Source organism: Typha latifolia, chromosome 13 (assembly GCF_019914945.1).
Source record: "Typha latifolia isolate L0001 chromosome 13, TyphaL0001v2, whole genome shotgun sequence".
In the NCBI taxonomy this organism is placed as follows: Eukaryota; Viridiplantae; Streptophyta; class Magnoliopsida; order Poales; family Typhaceae; genus Typha; species Typha latifolia.
The window spans coordinates 1152979-1166932 of NC_133098.1; the positions used below are offsets into that span (position 1 = coordinate 1152979).

General features: G+C 38.2%; 3 protein-coding genes across 4 annotated transcripts; 1 reads left to right on the top strand and 2 right to left on the bottom strand.

The window, feature by feature from the left end:
- The first annotated feature begins 43 nt into the window (after window positions 1-43).
- On the top strand, window positions 44-5202 carry LOC140799986 (chromatin remodeling protein EBS-like). Of its 2 annotated transcripts, none has more exons than XM_073154596.1 (6): window positions 44-351; window positions 446-788; window positions 878-946; window positions 3611-3749; window positions 4293-4349; window positions 4804-5202. In XM_073154596.1, exons 1-5 carry the CDS (start codon window positions 279-281, stop codon window positions 4317-4319), a joined length of 651 nt encoding a protein of 216 aa, XP_073010697.1. In that variant the 5' UTR covers window positions 44-278; the 3' UTR covers window positions 4320-4349; window positions 4804-5202. The 2 variants fall into 2 exon arrangements, with proteins under 2 accessions (XP_073010697.1, XP_073010696.1); XM_073154595.1 differs by having other exon boundaries at window positions 66-351; window positions 4739-5202.
- LOC140799985 (uncharacterized) lies at window positions 5033-8267 on the bottom strand. The gene is made up of 5 exons (XM_073154594.1): window positions 7680-8267; window positions 7284-7405; window positions 6223-6314; window positions 5691-5777; window positions 5033-5440 (listed from the first exon to the last, which is right to left on the bottom strand). Exons 1-5 carry the CDS (start codon window positions 8018-8020, stop codon window positions 5330-5332), a joined length of 753 nt encoding a protein of 250 aa, XP_073010695.1. The 5' UTR covers window positions 8021-8267; the 3' UTR covers window positions 5033-5329.
- Window positions 8268-8952: 685 nt separating this feature from the next.
- Window positions 8953-12257, bottom strand: LOC140800050 (O-fucosyltransferase 24-like). The gene is made up of 6 exons (XM_073154688.1): window positions 11608-12257; window positions 11365-11533; window positions 10196-10285; window positions 9794-10077; window positions 9397-9655; window positions 8953-9215 (listed from the first exon to the last, which is right to left on the bottom strand). Exons 1-6 carry the CDS (start codon window positions 12108-12110, stop codon window positions 8997-8999), a joined length of 1524 nt encoding a protein of 507 aa, XP_073010789.1. The 5' UTR covers window positions 12111-12257; the 3' UTR covers window positions 8953-8996.
- Between the last annotated feature and the right edge of the window lie 1697 nt (window positions 12258-13954).

The window sequence follows — 13954 nt, forward strand, 5'->3', positions numbered from 1 at the left end:
GATACGATCTTGTACTATCGAGTCTGGAGACCCAGCTTGTCGGAAGCCAAGAAGCCAACTACTCTCCCTCTCTCCTTTCTGGCTTTCTCTCTCCTTTCTCTCTTTCTCTCTCCTAGGGTTTCTCCCTTCCATCACCATCTCTATCATCTCCCCCGAACTCATTGCCAGAAGCAAAGATCTAGAGAAGCACTCTCCGAAGCATCACTGCTAGCTAAATCTAGCGAGAGAACGAGACAGTCCAAGGGAAGAGCTGCGAAAAGAGCTAGACCAAGCTGGTAATGGCCAAGACGAAGCCCGGGAAGAAAGACCTCGATTCCTACACCATCAAGGGCACCAACAAGTTCGTCAAAGGTATCCTTTCCCCATCTCCTCCTCGTCTTTTCCGTCTTCATTCCGATAGGGAACTAGTTAGTCGAGTAAGTTACCCCATTTCTTGGTTGAATAGTGGGCGACTGCGTGCTCATGAGGCCGTCGGACTTGGATAAGCCCCCCTACGTCGCGCGCGTGGAGAAGATCGAGGCGGACCACCGAAACAACGTCACCGTTTACGTGCGGTGGTACTACCGCCCCGAGGAATCCATAGGTGGCCGGAGGCAATTCCACGGCGCCAAGGAGTTGTTCTTGTCCGATCACTACGACCTCCAGAGCGCGCACACCATCGAAGGGAAGTGCATCGTGCACTCGTTTAAGAATTACACAAAGCTCGAGAACGTCGGGGCCGAGGACTACTTTTGTCGATTCGAGTATAAGGCTGCCACCGGCGCGTTTACCCCCGACCGGGTTGCCGTGTATGGAAATTTAGGCCCTTTTGTTCATTTTTCTCAATATGTCGTGATTCATGGCGTTTTCTGATGCTTGGGATGTAATGTTAATGAAGGTACTGCAAGTGCGAAATGCCGTATAATCCTGATGATCTCATGGTGCAATGTGACGGATGTAAGGATTGGTAAGATAAGAGACTCTGCTCTTTTCTGTTTCTTTTTGCTAAAGTTCACTTCTTTAGCTGAACTTCTTGAGTTTGACTTACTAGCGATGCTTGAGCTATCAAATTTCGTTGTTGAAGAGAGTGGTAGTGAAAGAATTATTAGCATTCTTATATCCATTGTGTTGTTTATTGCTAAAGGTTGAGGGTGGCGCACTTGATGAGCTTTTGGAACTGTTCCTTGATTCAGAGCTATTGATGTTTGTGGCATTTCTTTTTTTCTTTCTTCAATTTTGAAGAACTACAACACTAATCGTAGTTTCAAAATGAGTTAGCTCTTTTCTTTATTGTGATTTTGGCCATTGGAATGAAAAGTATGCATACTTTAGTATTTCCACTGGGATTTAGCACCGCGCTGCAGAATGTACACTTCCTCTCTGAGGTTTGGTAGTTACAGAGAACTTTGAGAAGAAATAGACAAATAATATGCTTAGAATTTATCAATTCATTGTGAAAGAAGTGTGACAATATTTTGTGAACTCATACTTGGCTGTTTATTTTTGTCCACCTCTGATTTGAGTGAATCTTATTGGTGTCATTCTGTTGAATGTTGTAATGGTGTTCAAATGCCAAATTTAGTTATGGTAAATATTACATGGACCATAGTTTTTCTCTCCCGTATTGGTTTTGGTGTTGGTTAGGCAGTAAGAAGCAATTTGTTATGTTGCAATATTAAATACTTCAAAGTTGGATAAGATTAGTGCAATGATCATCATAAAATTCTGATCGATAGAGGCCATTTGATGTTTATGATTGATTGTAATTTTCTCTTTTCTTTCCTTCACGCATGGAAGATTTATCTGTAAATGGTCATTGCAATATTGGGAGAGTGTTGCTGTATTGTTGAACTTTTGATGTTAAAACATCCTGAGATTTCTTATGCTTATTCTTTTTCTTTGTTATATATCTGTGTGCTTATGATTGTATATATATCCTTTTTGTTAGTTAGAGTCTCGTTGACCAATAAAAGAATCAATGTTCTGTCATCCTGAGACGTGCATTTACAAACAAACACTCAGCTATATGAAATTACCAAAGTGCATGCAGATACAAGAAATTCTCTTTGTGGTCCTTCTATATATTTGCTTGATATCAGTAAGTTAGATACTCATTTACCAATAAAAGAACAGACATGCTGTCACTCCGAGACATGTGCATGTCTGTAAAATGTATTAGACCGATGATGATGCATTCCAACATGCTTAGAAATACTTGAATATTGAAACTGCTTAATTTACTGCATAGACAGAAACTAAGAAAACTCATGACTTATAATTCCAAATTGATATAACCATGTCCTTTTTCTGCATGGGATGATAAAGTAACGGTTCAGGCCCTTTTCACTAGATGTGTCCTGTTTCCTTCTTACTATGTTGTCTTGGTAATTCTTGGATGAGAGATTTGAGTCCTCCATATTATACAACTGTTCCTAGTATTTATCAGGAAGCAGAGGACTGTGGCCATTAGTTGACTCCTGTACCTCCTGCCATTGACACCTATCGTAATGATAAACGGCTTTTCTAGTGTTTTTTCAGGAAGCAGAGGATATCTGTTATCTCCTTTTGGTTCATTATATTCGAGATTTACTTGCATAAAATTTCACTTAAAACTGGACTGTTTTAGAAGGGGCTTCTGATTGTCAATGAAGACTCTTTGTTTTGTTTGCTTACTTTGTCTATGTTGATATACACTATTTCAACGTTGCATGCAATTCTGTCTGGTTTTCTGATAAGTTTTATTTGTGTACTTTGTCTATGTTGATATACGCTATTTCCACATTCCATGCCATTGTCTGTTTGGTTTTCTGATGAGGAAAGTTGTATATGTTAGGTTTCTTCCAATCTGAGGGATGAATTGAAAATCAAACTAAATTTCATCTGTTTGATAGCCATCCATTCATCCTTGCATATCAGACCTCTTTGATCTACAAGAATTGACAAGGCCTTTATTTCCTGAGCAATTGGGCTCACCCACGATCTCTGGGCCTCATTATCATGACTTTGCTGATGTGATATCTTGGTGGATATTGTTTCACAATGAAAGGCATGAATTTATAGGATTTCTTTGCTCATTGAGGCTTTGCTAGCTTGTTATATATTGCAAGCGTCTTTAACCTTATTCTTTAGAGGGCTCAATAAACTCTTAAGGATAATGATTTTGACTCATATAGTAGGAAAATTAAAATTTTATACTATTGATTTATTTGGATATATTCTCCATTTGTGTTTCCTACGTCCCTACTGACTTGTTTAAAGTTTAGATAAATTGGAAACAGAGGGATGATAGGTATAAGCAAGTTAATCTATGTTCTAAAATTTGCAAATTTCCTGTGGGAAACAGAAGACTGGTTTCTATTGCCCTTTCATACTTGACAGACAAGTTCACTAATGTACTTGGTGCAGTTGTAAATTAAATTACGTCTTTTCAGTCAATTAATCAACCAATCATGTGTTTGTTTGCTCAATATATTTGCATTAGGCTGCCAGATGGACTTTCTTTGGAAGCTCGCCGGAGTGGAGATGATTGTTTCTTTTTCTTCAATTTTAGTGTTTCCTTTCTTATGGTACAGTTTGCATTTCCTTTTGTATGTAATGAAAGATTCATCTCTTGCACCTTCAACTTGGGCAGGTTTCATCCATCTTGTATGGGCATGACTATTGAACAAGCCAAAAAGTTGGATCATTTCCTGTGTTCAGATTGCACATCTGTAGGATATGGAAAAAGAAGTACGAATGGACATCCAGTTTCACCAAAATCTGAGCCGAAGGTGAGATGATATTATTTATTCATCCTCATTTATGTGATTATCTTCTTAGTCTATAACCTTATAGTGAGGGCTCCTTGCCTGTGTAAAGTCTCCATGCTACAGGTTACTAATTCCGCTGTTACAACAATTTGGGTTTGGCTATAATGGATTCTTTCTACTATAAGAGTAGGGTTCGGCTATAATGGATTCTTTCTACTATTTAACTCTTATAGTCTTATTTATTCTCTGTTATGTGAATGTCGTCCATTTTACTTTTTGGGCAGTTGCAGTTAAATGCTCATCAGTGATGCTTCTTAATTTGATGTGGCAATAAAGTCAATACTAGTGCAAATGCATGCTCTCCCAATCAGCCCGATTTTTTCGGCTACATGAAAGCATGAGAATTTGGTTCGCATCTTAGACAAATACCAGTGAAAATGCCTTGAGAAATATACTTGCTTGGAATGCCTTGAGAAATATAGGACTTGTGCACAGTCTCAGCAACCTGATGCCTTATATTTAGCTGATGATCTTTTTATGTGTCTTTTGGTTTGTCTCTTGCAGGTTGAGTCAAAAAGGCGGAAAAAGTGATTGCTGATATGAATGCTGGATTGTGAGGAGGTACAAATTTATCACAAGTAGCTCATCACTTTCATTGGTAAACATGAAAAATGTACAGAGAGAATGAACTGTTTGCAGAAACAAGAGAGTTGTTTTAACTTAATGGCATATTTGGTTAAATTTGTCCAGAGAAGTACAGTTAGGATGTTTAGCATTTAGTATTGGATGCGAAGTCTTGCTTTACAGAGCTTACTGTCCTTAGGAGGGAGAAAAAGAGAGAGAGAGAGAGAGAGAGAGAGAGAGAGAGAGAGAGATGTCAGGCTATTTAGATGTGTATGTTTTCGCCAGAAACTTGTTATGAAGACGAATGTCATGGATGAAACTAAGTCAAAAACTTTATTCACTTCTCTTCTTTTGGTTAAACAACACATCGATTTGTTTGTATACAGAGGATCACCTGATGGTGTGACACTCCAATCATCTCATCGTCTTTGATCTGTTTGATGCGTTCCAGATAAAAACATCACATCATGTTGCTGACCAGCAGTTTTCGAATCTCAGAGCATCAGGTTCTCCTTGATTTGTTTCAAGATAGTTTGATTTCTGCAGCGAAAAATGACTGGATCTTAGAAACATATGCTGCTCAGGGATGCAGTTAACCAGCTTGTTAGCCGTGTGTGTCTAAAGATACCAGTCCTGACTCCTGAGCAGTACTTTGTATGTCTGGTGATGAGTCAATCATCTGAGTGTAAGAAATATATGTATTGATGGATATTACGAAAAATATATTTAACTTGTTCTATCTGTAAGAATGTAAAACAACAATATGGACCAACATGTAGATAAATGGTTTTGGCTTACAATTGATATGTACGACACTACTAATCAAGGTGGTCTTTCGTCCTTTTGAGAATTTCTTTTGTTGCCAAGCAAGAGTGACTTGATATATTGATACTAGTGGAACATAATATAACTATACAACAATCAAGCATCACATAAACATAGCCTCGTTTCATGATACAAGAATGTCGTATGCATCATCAGTTGGTTGTCCTAGTAGCACCTAAGGCCTTTGAAAGCTCCTTGATGATAGGCTTTTCTTTAGCTTCTCTTTCTCCTTCCATATGCCATTTTCTCGACATATTCTCCGCCTGTAATTCCAGTTAAAGTCAGCTCATGATAGCAACGGAATCTATTTTAATGACAGAAATCTAGCTACAGAAGGAAAAACTTTGTTTCTTTCTTTTTGAAAAACATAAGGAAAAAGAAATTGTATGATAGAGAAAGATACTGATGTGTGAAATCTAATAGATCAAGCTAGTGGGAGAAATGGAGGTATTCAAGAGAGATACAATGATTTCTTTAAGTGCATTGTTACAGAAACATGGAAAGTTTGCACACCCAAGTTCGTAATGGAATGATTCGCTCCTTCACCAAATCAGCTCCTGGTCGAATTACATCTCTTCCTATATTTCTGACGTCTTCAGTCTGTGAAAAATAGCTAAGTTAAGCTTTTCACAAACAAATAACAGTTAACATGATAACATTTTTAGAAACCACATGAGAATACACGCTCAAGAAAGAGCTTGAAGTAAATGGAAATGCATTCAGGATAGAATTCAAGTGAAGCTATAAATGGAATGTAAAACAACGAAATAAAATATAATACTTAGTTCCTGAAACTTCTACTTATTTACTGAAAGTAGTTAATAGCACCCATCTTGGATCCATGGAGATTGAATTATTAAATTCATCTTTCCTGATTACTAATCTGTGTATGATAATGATAGTATTCACATTATCTTGTGTAAATGCTTTTAGACAAAGCAGGCATGGATTATAGCTCTAGATAAAACATAGAAATTTGTTGGGCTTGTACAAACAAAACCACTCGTCAATACTGAATAAAATGTTTCATTATTCAACAACTTACATTATGCAGTTGTAGCTTGTGAGCGGTATATAGAAACAATACTGCCGCCCCTCCAAAGACTATTGTTGTAGCAGCCACAAATGCCTTCCCAACTACAAAGAATGCATGGTAAGTAAGCATAGAAGCAAGCAGCACAGTTGCTTTGCATGAAATGCCACTTGGAAAGTACGACATACCAATTCACATGGGTAATAGACTGTGCTCATGACTAGAGTGCAGAGCTCTGAACAGCTTCTCCAGGCCAAATGATAGATAATTTAGGCTTGGGTTGCTACAGGTAAGTGTTATTGAAGGTGTTCAAGCAAGAAGTCTTCTTATGTTATTTAATTAAGCATTTGATCAAGCCAAGACTTTTGAATGTATTATTTCTCCAAGAAGTTTCATGATTAGGTTTCGCCTCTTAACGAACAGAGCCTAAAAATATATTGGCTTGTTGCATATACAAAAAAAAGAGCACTGAATGAGCTGATGCTGAGTTATGCAATTTATTGGCAATGATAATCATGACATTCGTTCAATTTTATTACAGATTAAAACTGAATTACTTGCCATTCAGTACACTTTATGATGAATCATAAGCTCATTCTTTTCCTACAGAATACTGAAGTGTTCAAAAGCATCCTTGCTGTTTCATTAGAACTCGAGAATTCAAAAGTAGATCCTTAAGCGTGTCAAATTATCCTCAGCATTTCATGTTTATTAAGAAAAGAACTTCCACTGTTCCAGTAATACCATGAAATCTAACAACAAATTAGCTCATGACTTGTACCCGATTACCCATATATCAATTGCTTTATAAATTCTACTCGAATAAGAATATAAGATCTCTCCAATCCCTATCTGCCTTCCACAAAGTACAAATCCCAATAGTTTTGTAAAAAAATCTTCTTGAGAAGGATAACATATGGTTAGATGTTACCCTCGTATGCAATTGCAACAACAGATGAACCAAAATATGAAATATTCTAAGAAATTGTGGAGTGTCAAAACATTAGAGTTTCACTCAGGCAATCTCGTTATAATAAAAATAAACTAATCAATTTCGACAATAAGCAACTTACTCTGCGAGTATCCTGCTATCACATACTTCAGCTTCTCAGAGTCCACAGGAGGGTATCTATCACGCCGCAGTTCATTAGCTGTTGATGCTGAATAATTTGGTTGCTCATTTGGAAGTTGCCATCTACACTTGAGATCCACAAGGAAAATATTATCTTCTGTTCCATATATCTTGCCGACTATGTTTAAGCTGAAAAAAAACATAGCAGACTGCTTTCTTGCTCTATAGACAATAAAAACTTATAAAGCAATACATATTGGATAACAAAAGACGCTACTTTTCCTACAAGGAAAAGAGATAAATTTGCGATTCGATCGAGGACTATAACAATGAAGGAATTCACGCAAAGGAATGAAACCCGGAAGAAATTAGAGCATACAAAGGGGAAGGGCGAAACCTTTTCGGACCAAAGGTGGCCTGAGGCAAAGAAACATAAGCTCTCAAAGGATTCAAAGCATCCGGCGAGACGCCACTAGGAGAAGAAGAGTTCTTGAGCAGCCATTTGGAAGCGGCCGAGAGGGACGCTTCCGCCTCCGGCGCCGTCCCCTTGATAGGGATCGAGTGGCGTAGGATCTCCGGGAGCACGTCGGCCGCATCATGGACGGCGGCAGGGGAGGAAGAGGCGGAGGATGAAGAAGAAGGTGGAAGCTTCTGGGCGAGGCGGCCAACGAGTTGCTTGGATTCTTGGAGGAAGTAGGCGCCCTCCGTTGCGGCTAATCTCCCGGCGAGGAAACTCATCCGTGGTTACGGTTTGGCACTTCTTCGGGCTTTTCTGATTGGGGTATTACGTCGAGCAGGTTGTAGGCATTGGTTAAATTGGGATTTGCAATAATTGTTATATAATAATAAATGTCTTCCATGGTGTCTGGAGATGGCGTGGCAACTTTTCAACGTCTTGTTTAGAATTTTATGATGAAGATTTGAAGAAGAAGAAGTCTTGGGTAACAAAGTCTTTTTCACCAACTTGTTTTCCAAGATTATGACTAAAAACACCACATTTTTCTCTAATATTATATTAATAATATGACTCGGCACTTTTAGTGGAGGGCAGAGCCACTCAGATCCAGGTGGCATCACCCTCAAATTTTAGACTCTCGGATTTTTAATTTAATAGCTTATTGAGCTTTAATTTTTAGTTGAATTATGACTCTAAAATTTATATCAAAATACTCGAAACTCAAAGTAACAAACTAATATGCTGTGCTCTTAGTGCCCTCTACCTCACTATTGGTGTGGAAAGAGGGTCTAGAACTCAGTAACAAGCTATGTTGCTAGCGTCTGTGTCTAGTAGACTCCAGATGTTATAAATTTTTTGTGGTCCTATAACCTTGTTATGCTCTACAATAGTATTAGGGTATTGTTAAATTTATATCTCCGATCCTCCTGCCTTGCAAATTCTCAGGGTCGTGTCTTGAACTGCTGAATTTGATGAAACCTGCAGTTATTAGGCTGATAATACTGAACACGAGAGACTCTTTGCTCCTGTAAATTTCTCGGGCCGTTCTTCATTTTATTTTGTGACTTGATTGTCTGAATTGAATTATCATGATGTTTATTATAGACTAAGTGTGAGATTTGTGTCAAAAAGTCGTGGTTCTCTCATTTACTCTTTATGTATATATCAGGTGTTCGTTAATCAATTATTCTGCCTACCTCAAAAAAAAAAAAACTAACTAATAAATAAATAAAATGAATAATTATATTAATGTTGAAGCTAAACTCCAGCTTCTTTTGTACACATGCAATGTGGAATAGGATACGCAATTACATCGCGATTTGGGTTAGTGTATAACGAATCCGAAGACTCCGCGTGTATTTGTTTAATCTTCCTCTTAATCTCCTCGTCGCTTAAAGTCGTATTCGTAAACAAACGTACTAATAGCTTCTTGTTAGGCCTCAGTGGCTTCCCGTATCCTTTGTAAGTTCTATGCCCCTGTTCATTAATCAGCCAAAATGGAAGAAAAAAAAAATTTAAAATTAGCAATGCTAAGTAATCAAATAGTCTCAAGTTGGTATAGATAGAGAGAGGGAGCGAAATATAAGTTTACATTTTACAACTTAGTCCGAACTATAAGAGGATTAACTGTTAATAAAGTGTGAATTTTATTGTTTACCTGGAGTGAACGAGCCATGTTTCCTCCATGGCTAGCCATGAAGAGCTGGCTCTTGAGGCAGACCTGGTAGTCTAATGCTGCAAGAACCGATGGCTTTGTTTTGAGGCCATCAAGCTCTCCAGGCCTTGCAAGGTTCCATTTGTTGAATAGCTTGGGGAATTGGGATCTCAGTGGGTCAAGTGCATCTTGGCCTCCAAAGGGCTCACCTCCTGCCCAGTAGATCCTTGTGTTTCTCGAGGCACCAAGTCCTTTGAGCATCCTGAAACAAAACAATTGAGCTCGTTTCTTAATTAGGACAGTTAGCTCAGTTAATTTTTTGTTCAGCAGCCTAAAAGTCCAAAAGAGAGAGTAGTAGTAGTAGTAGTAGTAGTAGTAGTAAGTAGTATCTACTATATACCAGGAGATCTCATTGGCATTAAGGGGGCAAAGTCCAGCAATGTAGCGTTGGTGAGGGGTGATCTTGGTTCGAGAGGTGAGGAACTCAGGCTTGGATGCACGCTCGTCTGCAATGGCGAGGTCAGCCTTAAACCCCAGCCCAGAATGGCAACCAGTTCTCACCCACACATCCTTCTCCAGCCTCAAATGCAATGCCATGTATGGCCCTTCCTCCTCCATCCGCCTCACTAGTCTGTCTGCAATCTCTTCAATCCATCGCTGGAATCTCAACGCCTCAAATGCAACCTATACACGGTATGCAAAACTATAGTCATAATGGTTATGCACTGGCTTTCCTTTCACCTTTTAGGGATCTTTTACGTACAAAACCCAAAACTTCTTATGAACTAGTGATTTGTCCCACCTTGCACCTAAGCTTTTGTAGATCAGAGGTGAGGTTCTTCGCCAGTCTTGAGTCGAAAGCTCGAAGAAGCAAGACGCTGTCCTTGCTAAGCTGCACGCATACATTTATGTGATTAGTATAAGATTGAGAGGATTTTGGAACTTTATGATAACAAGTTGTTTTAATTAATTATTTGGAGTAATGAAGATAACTGTGATGTGAAAGCAGCAGCGATAGTAGTTTACGAAGATTACCCAAGTTGACTTTTCTCTATCAGAAATCTGGATCAAATAAGATCATGGAGCTTATAGATTAATGACAGTCTATGGCCATGTGAAGTCTATCTATCTATTAATAAATTTTCAAAGTTTCAAACTAATGAGGTTTTACTACGTACAGAAGAGAGATTAGAATCCCCATGTGATCACATTCTTCAAAGTCCAACAATGAATTTTCTAAGCAAGAGATTTGTCTGACAATTAATCTGTTGGAAGAATCTTTTAGTGGTTTGAAATATATGAAGCTTCTAGTTCTTGGGTTCCTTAAGTCTTGGGATTTGGTATAGCTCTGCTTGTTAATTATAGAGGTTTAATTTGCTTGACTACAAACCTACAAATATTTCTGCTAATTTTTTTTTTTTTTTGCATCCAAAGATATAAGAAGAGAGGGTCCGATCACACTCATTTAACGGTTCTGATCATATCGAAAATTGAATACAAAGACTGTATGATTAAAATAATCCCATATGTTCGATCGTATATTTTAGCCCGCATCGAATCTCAATCTAGCAACGATTTATGTGCAAGATGTTAATTCTAATTATCACGGTAAAAATCACTATCTATAAGCAGTGACATTCTTCTATGAATCAAAATTAATAGTTTGATGTAGGTTAGCTCACCCAACTCGCCAAACTGTATGTGAGATAAGTGGCATGAGTCCAAAACATATTTGGCATATTATTAGACTAGTACTAGTAGTAGTTACACAACACCATCATTTATTGTACCTATATTTTTTTCTTAAACTGGGTATTAATAGCCATTAATCTTAGAGGGTTATCTATGCAAATGCAATTATGCAACATGTACAACATTTCACTACTACAAATTAAACATCATTACTAGCACTACTAATCTAATTTTGGATTTGCGAAAAAAAAATTAAATTCTCATGATCAGCAAGCAAACCTTTTCCACGTAGTTGCTTCGCACCCAGTCCTCGCCGGCGTTGAACGGCATCACCGGCGCCCGGACTCGTCGCCGCATCAAGTGCGTCGCCGGCAACGACGTCACCACCTTCACGTCATCCCTGAGCTTCTCCTTGAAGTGACCCACATCAAAAATATCTCCAAACTCACTGCATCAAATCAAAAAATTTAATTTCCAATCCGATCCAAGCAAAAACATAATGATCTGGTTGACTTGAAGCACCTCTCATCTCCCCACACTTGGTTGACTTGAAGCACCGGCACAACGAGCACCGCGTCGATGATCCTCGCGACCACGACAGCATCAATGATCTGGTTACGTTGCTGGTTTAGCCCACCGGAGACGACCACCATCATATACTTCCTCCCCCCGTCGCCACGTGGAGCGGCGCTGTACTCTTCACTGAAACGCAAACACGGCCGGACCGGCGGCGCGCCGGACTGCGCCCACCGCCAGAACTCGTCCAACGGCCGCGGCCTGCGGAGGTGGTCGAGGTAGCTCTTGCAGGAAAGGGGAGGGAGGAGGACTTGCAAGACGTTGAGCAAGAAGAAGAAGGCTAAGAACGGGAGGAAGAGGCGGCTGGCTCGGCGAGGACTCGGGATGAGGAGTTTGTAAGGTGGAGAGTAAGAAGGAGAAGAAGAAGAAGAAGACGAGGTCTTATTGGGTGTTTTTAGTTTGAGTGAGATGGGCATTTGGGTGATGGAGATGTAGTTGGAGGAAGACATGGTAGCTTAGTTTCGTGCAGAGTTGATCACGTACGCCATGGCGGTGGAAGGTGGAAGAAGAGAAGAGAAGAGAAGAGAAGAGAAGAGAGGAGAGGAAGGAGAAGGTGCAGGTTTGATAAGATATATTATTTACACCAAACATGGCTTGGTTTAGAGGGCAATGGAATTGTAATTTTGTACCAACGACTTTGGTATTATAATAGTGATTTGTGATCTTTGACTGTTAGAATTGTATTGCAGAGTTGTATAGCATTGACTTTGGAAATTAAGGAAAAAAAAATTATATTTTGCACCCTGTTTTTTTTTCATGAATATACTATTTACACCCTGCATTTTTGGGATTTACATTTTGTCCCTATGTTTTGGTTTGTGGGTTGGGACTTGGGATTCCAATTCATTAATGGTATATATTCAATTGTTTGTTCCGATCGATACAACACTGATGTATTGGAGCACATCTGAAACACAAATATATTAGCTCGGACGAAAAATTATACTGAGAAAAAAAATATAAAAGGAAGAATATTTCATTATAAGTTTTAAAAATATAATAAAAAGTGTCCTCTTAAAAAAAAAGAAAAAGAGATAATATTTTAATTTAGATTCTGGGATCACAATATAGATATTGAAAAGATAGTGTGAATCATAAATTCATAAAAATATAGTGGCCGAAATGTAATTAATCTAGCAGCCCAAATAAGTCATTTACATCGCTGTTGGAGATTAACGTTTTATTTGGTCTGTTTGAAGCTGTAGTCAAAGTCATAGAAATCTTAGAACTTCAGCAAAATAGCAACTGGGTCAAATAACAACGGTGAATCCTCTCTCTAGAACTCTCGTAGAGAGGGCATTAATCTTTTCCTCTAAAACATTACTAGTATTTAATTTGACCTTTAATTAAGTAAAATCTAATCTTCGCCGGTTTAAAATTGACACATGATACCTAGATATTTAAATAGAGGAAGTACTACTTGATGTGCCGCCACTACATTGGCACTACAAGTAGATTCTTCTTCTTAAATATTGTTTTTCTAGGTCAGTGGTGATGGTAGCACTTCTCTTAATTGGATATGAGTAACGTAACGTTCCAATTAATAAATAATCTGGCAGTCAACCAACTTCGATTTGGAGATCGTATTCCCACCATCATCTGCAACGTGTCTTAAAGACTTAATAATATTTCACTAAATATCGATGAAGACTCGAAAGTAATAAATAAATATTCAATATAAGCTTCTTTAACTAAATATCTTACTATCCAATTGACTAATAATCTAATAATATCAATAATAAAGTTGTTATTATGCTAACCTCCTATGTTAATGAATTAATTTACCACATGATCAACTTGTGTTGCTAGCATGATGTTTGCGAAATCTTTGGCGGTCGCTTATAAAAAGAAGAATCGAATGACCAAAACACACCACGAATCTTAGAAGTGCACAGCACGTAGTTTGAAATTTGAAATAAGGCTTCGCTGTCGAGTAGGGGGACAGTAGTTCAACTGCCACGGTGGACAAATTTGAGTAAGGGTTAGTAGTTCAACTGTCACGGTGGACAAATTTGGTGGGGTTTCTTTCAATTTGACGGCTCACTAGACCTAATCCACGTAAGGGGAAAGGTGAGATCAGTGGATATGAGCAAAGAAATATTTAACACACAACAAAAGATTGTTAGTTCATACAAAAGAAGAGGACCCTTCTTGTTAAAGAAATGCCCTGATTCCTAATATGATTATTGTAAATATAATCAATGTAAATGATTAAATTAATATTCACAATCTCCTTTTGTATTATGTCGAAGAATATTTTACCCATCAGTATTATTTTTAAGGACACTCCTAC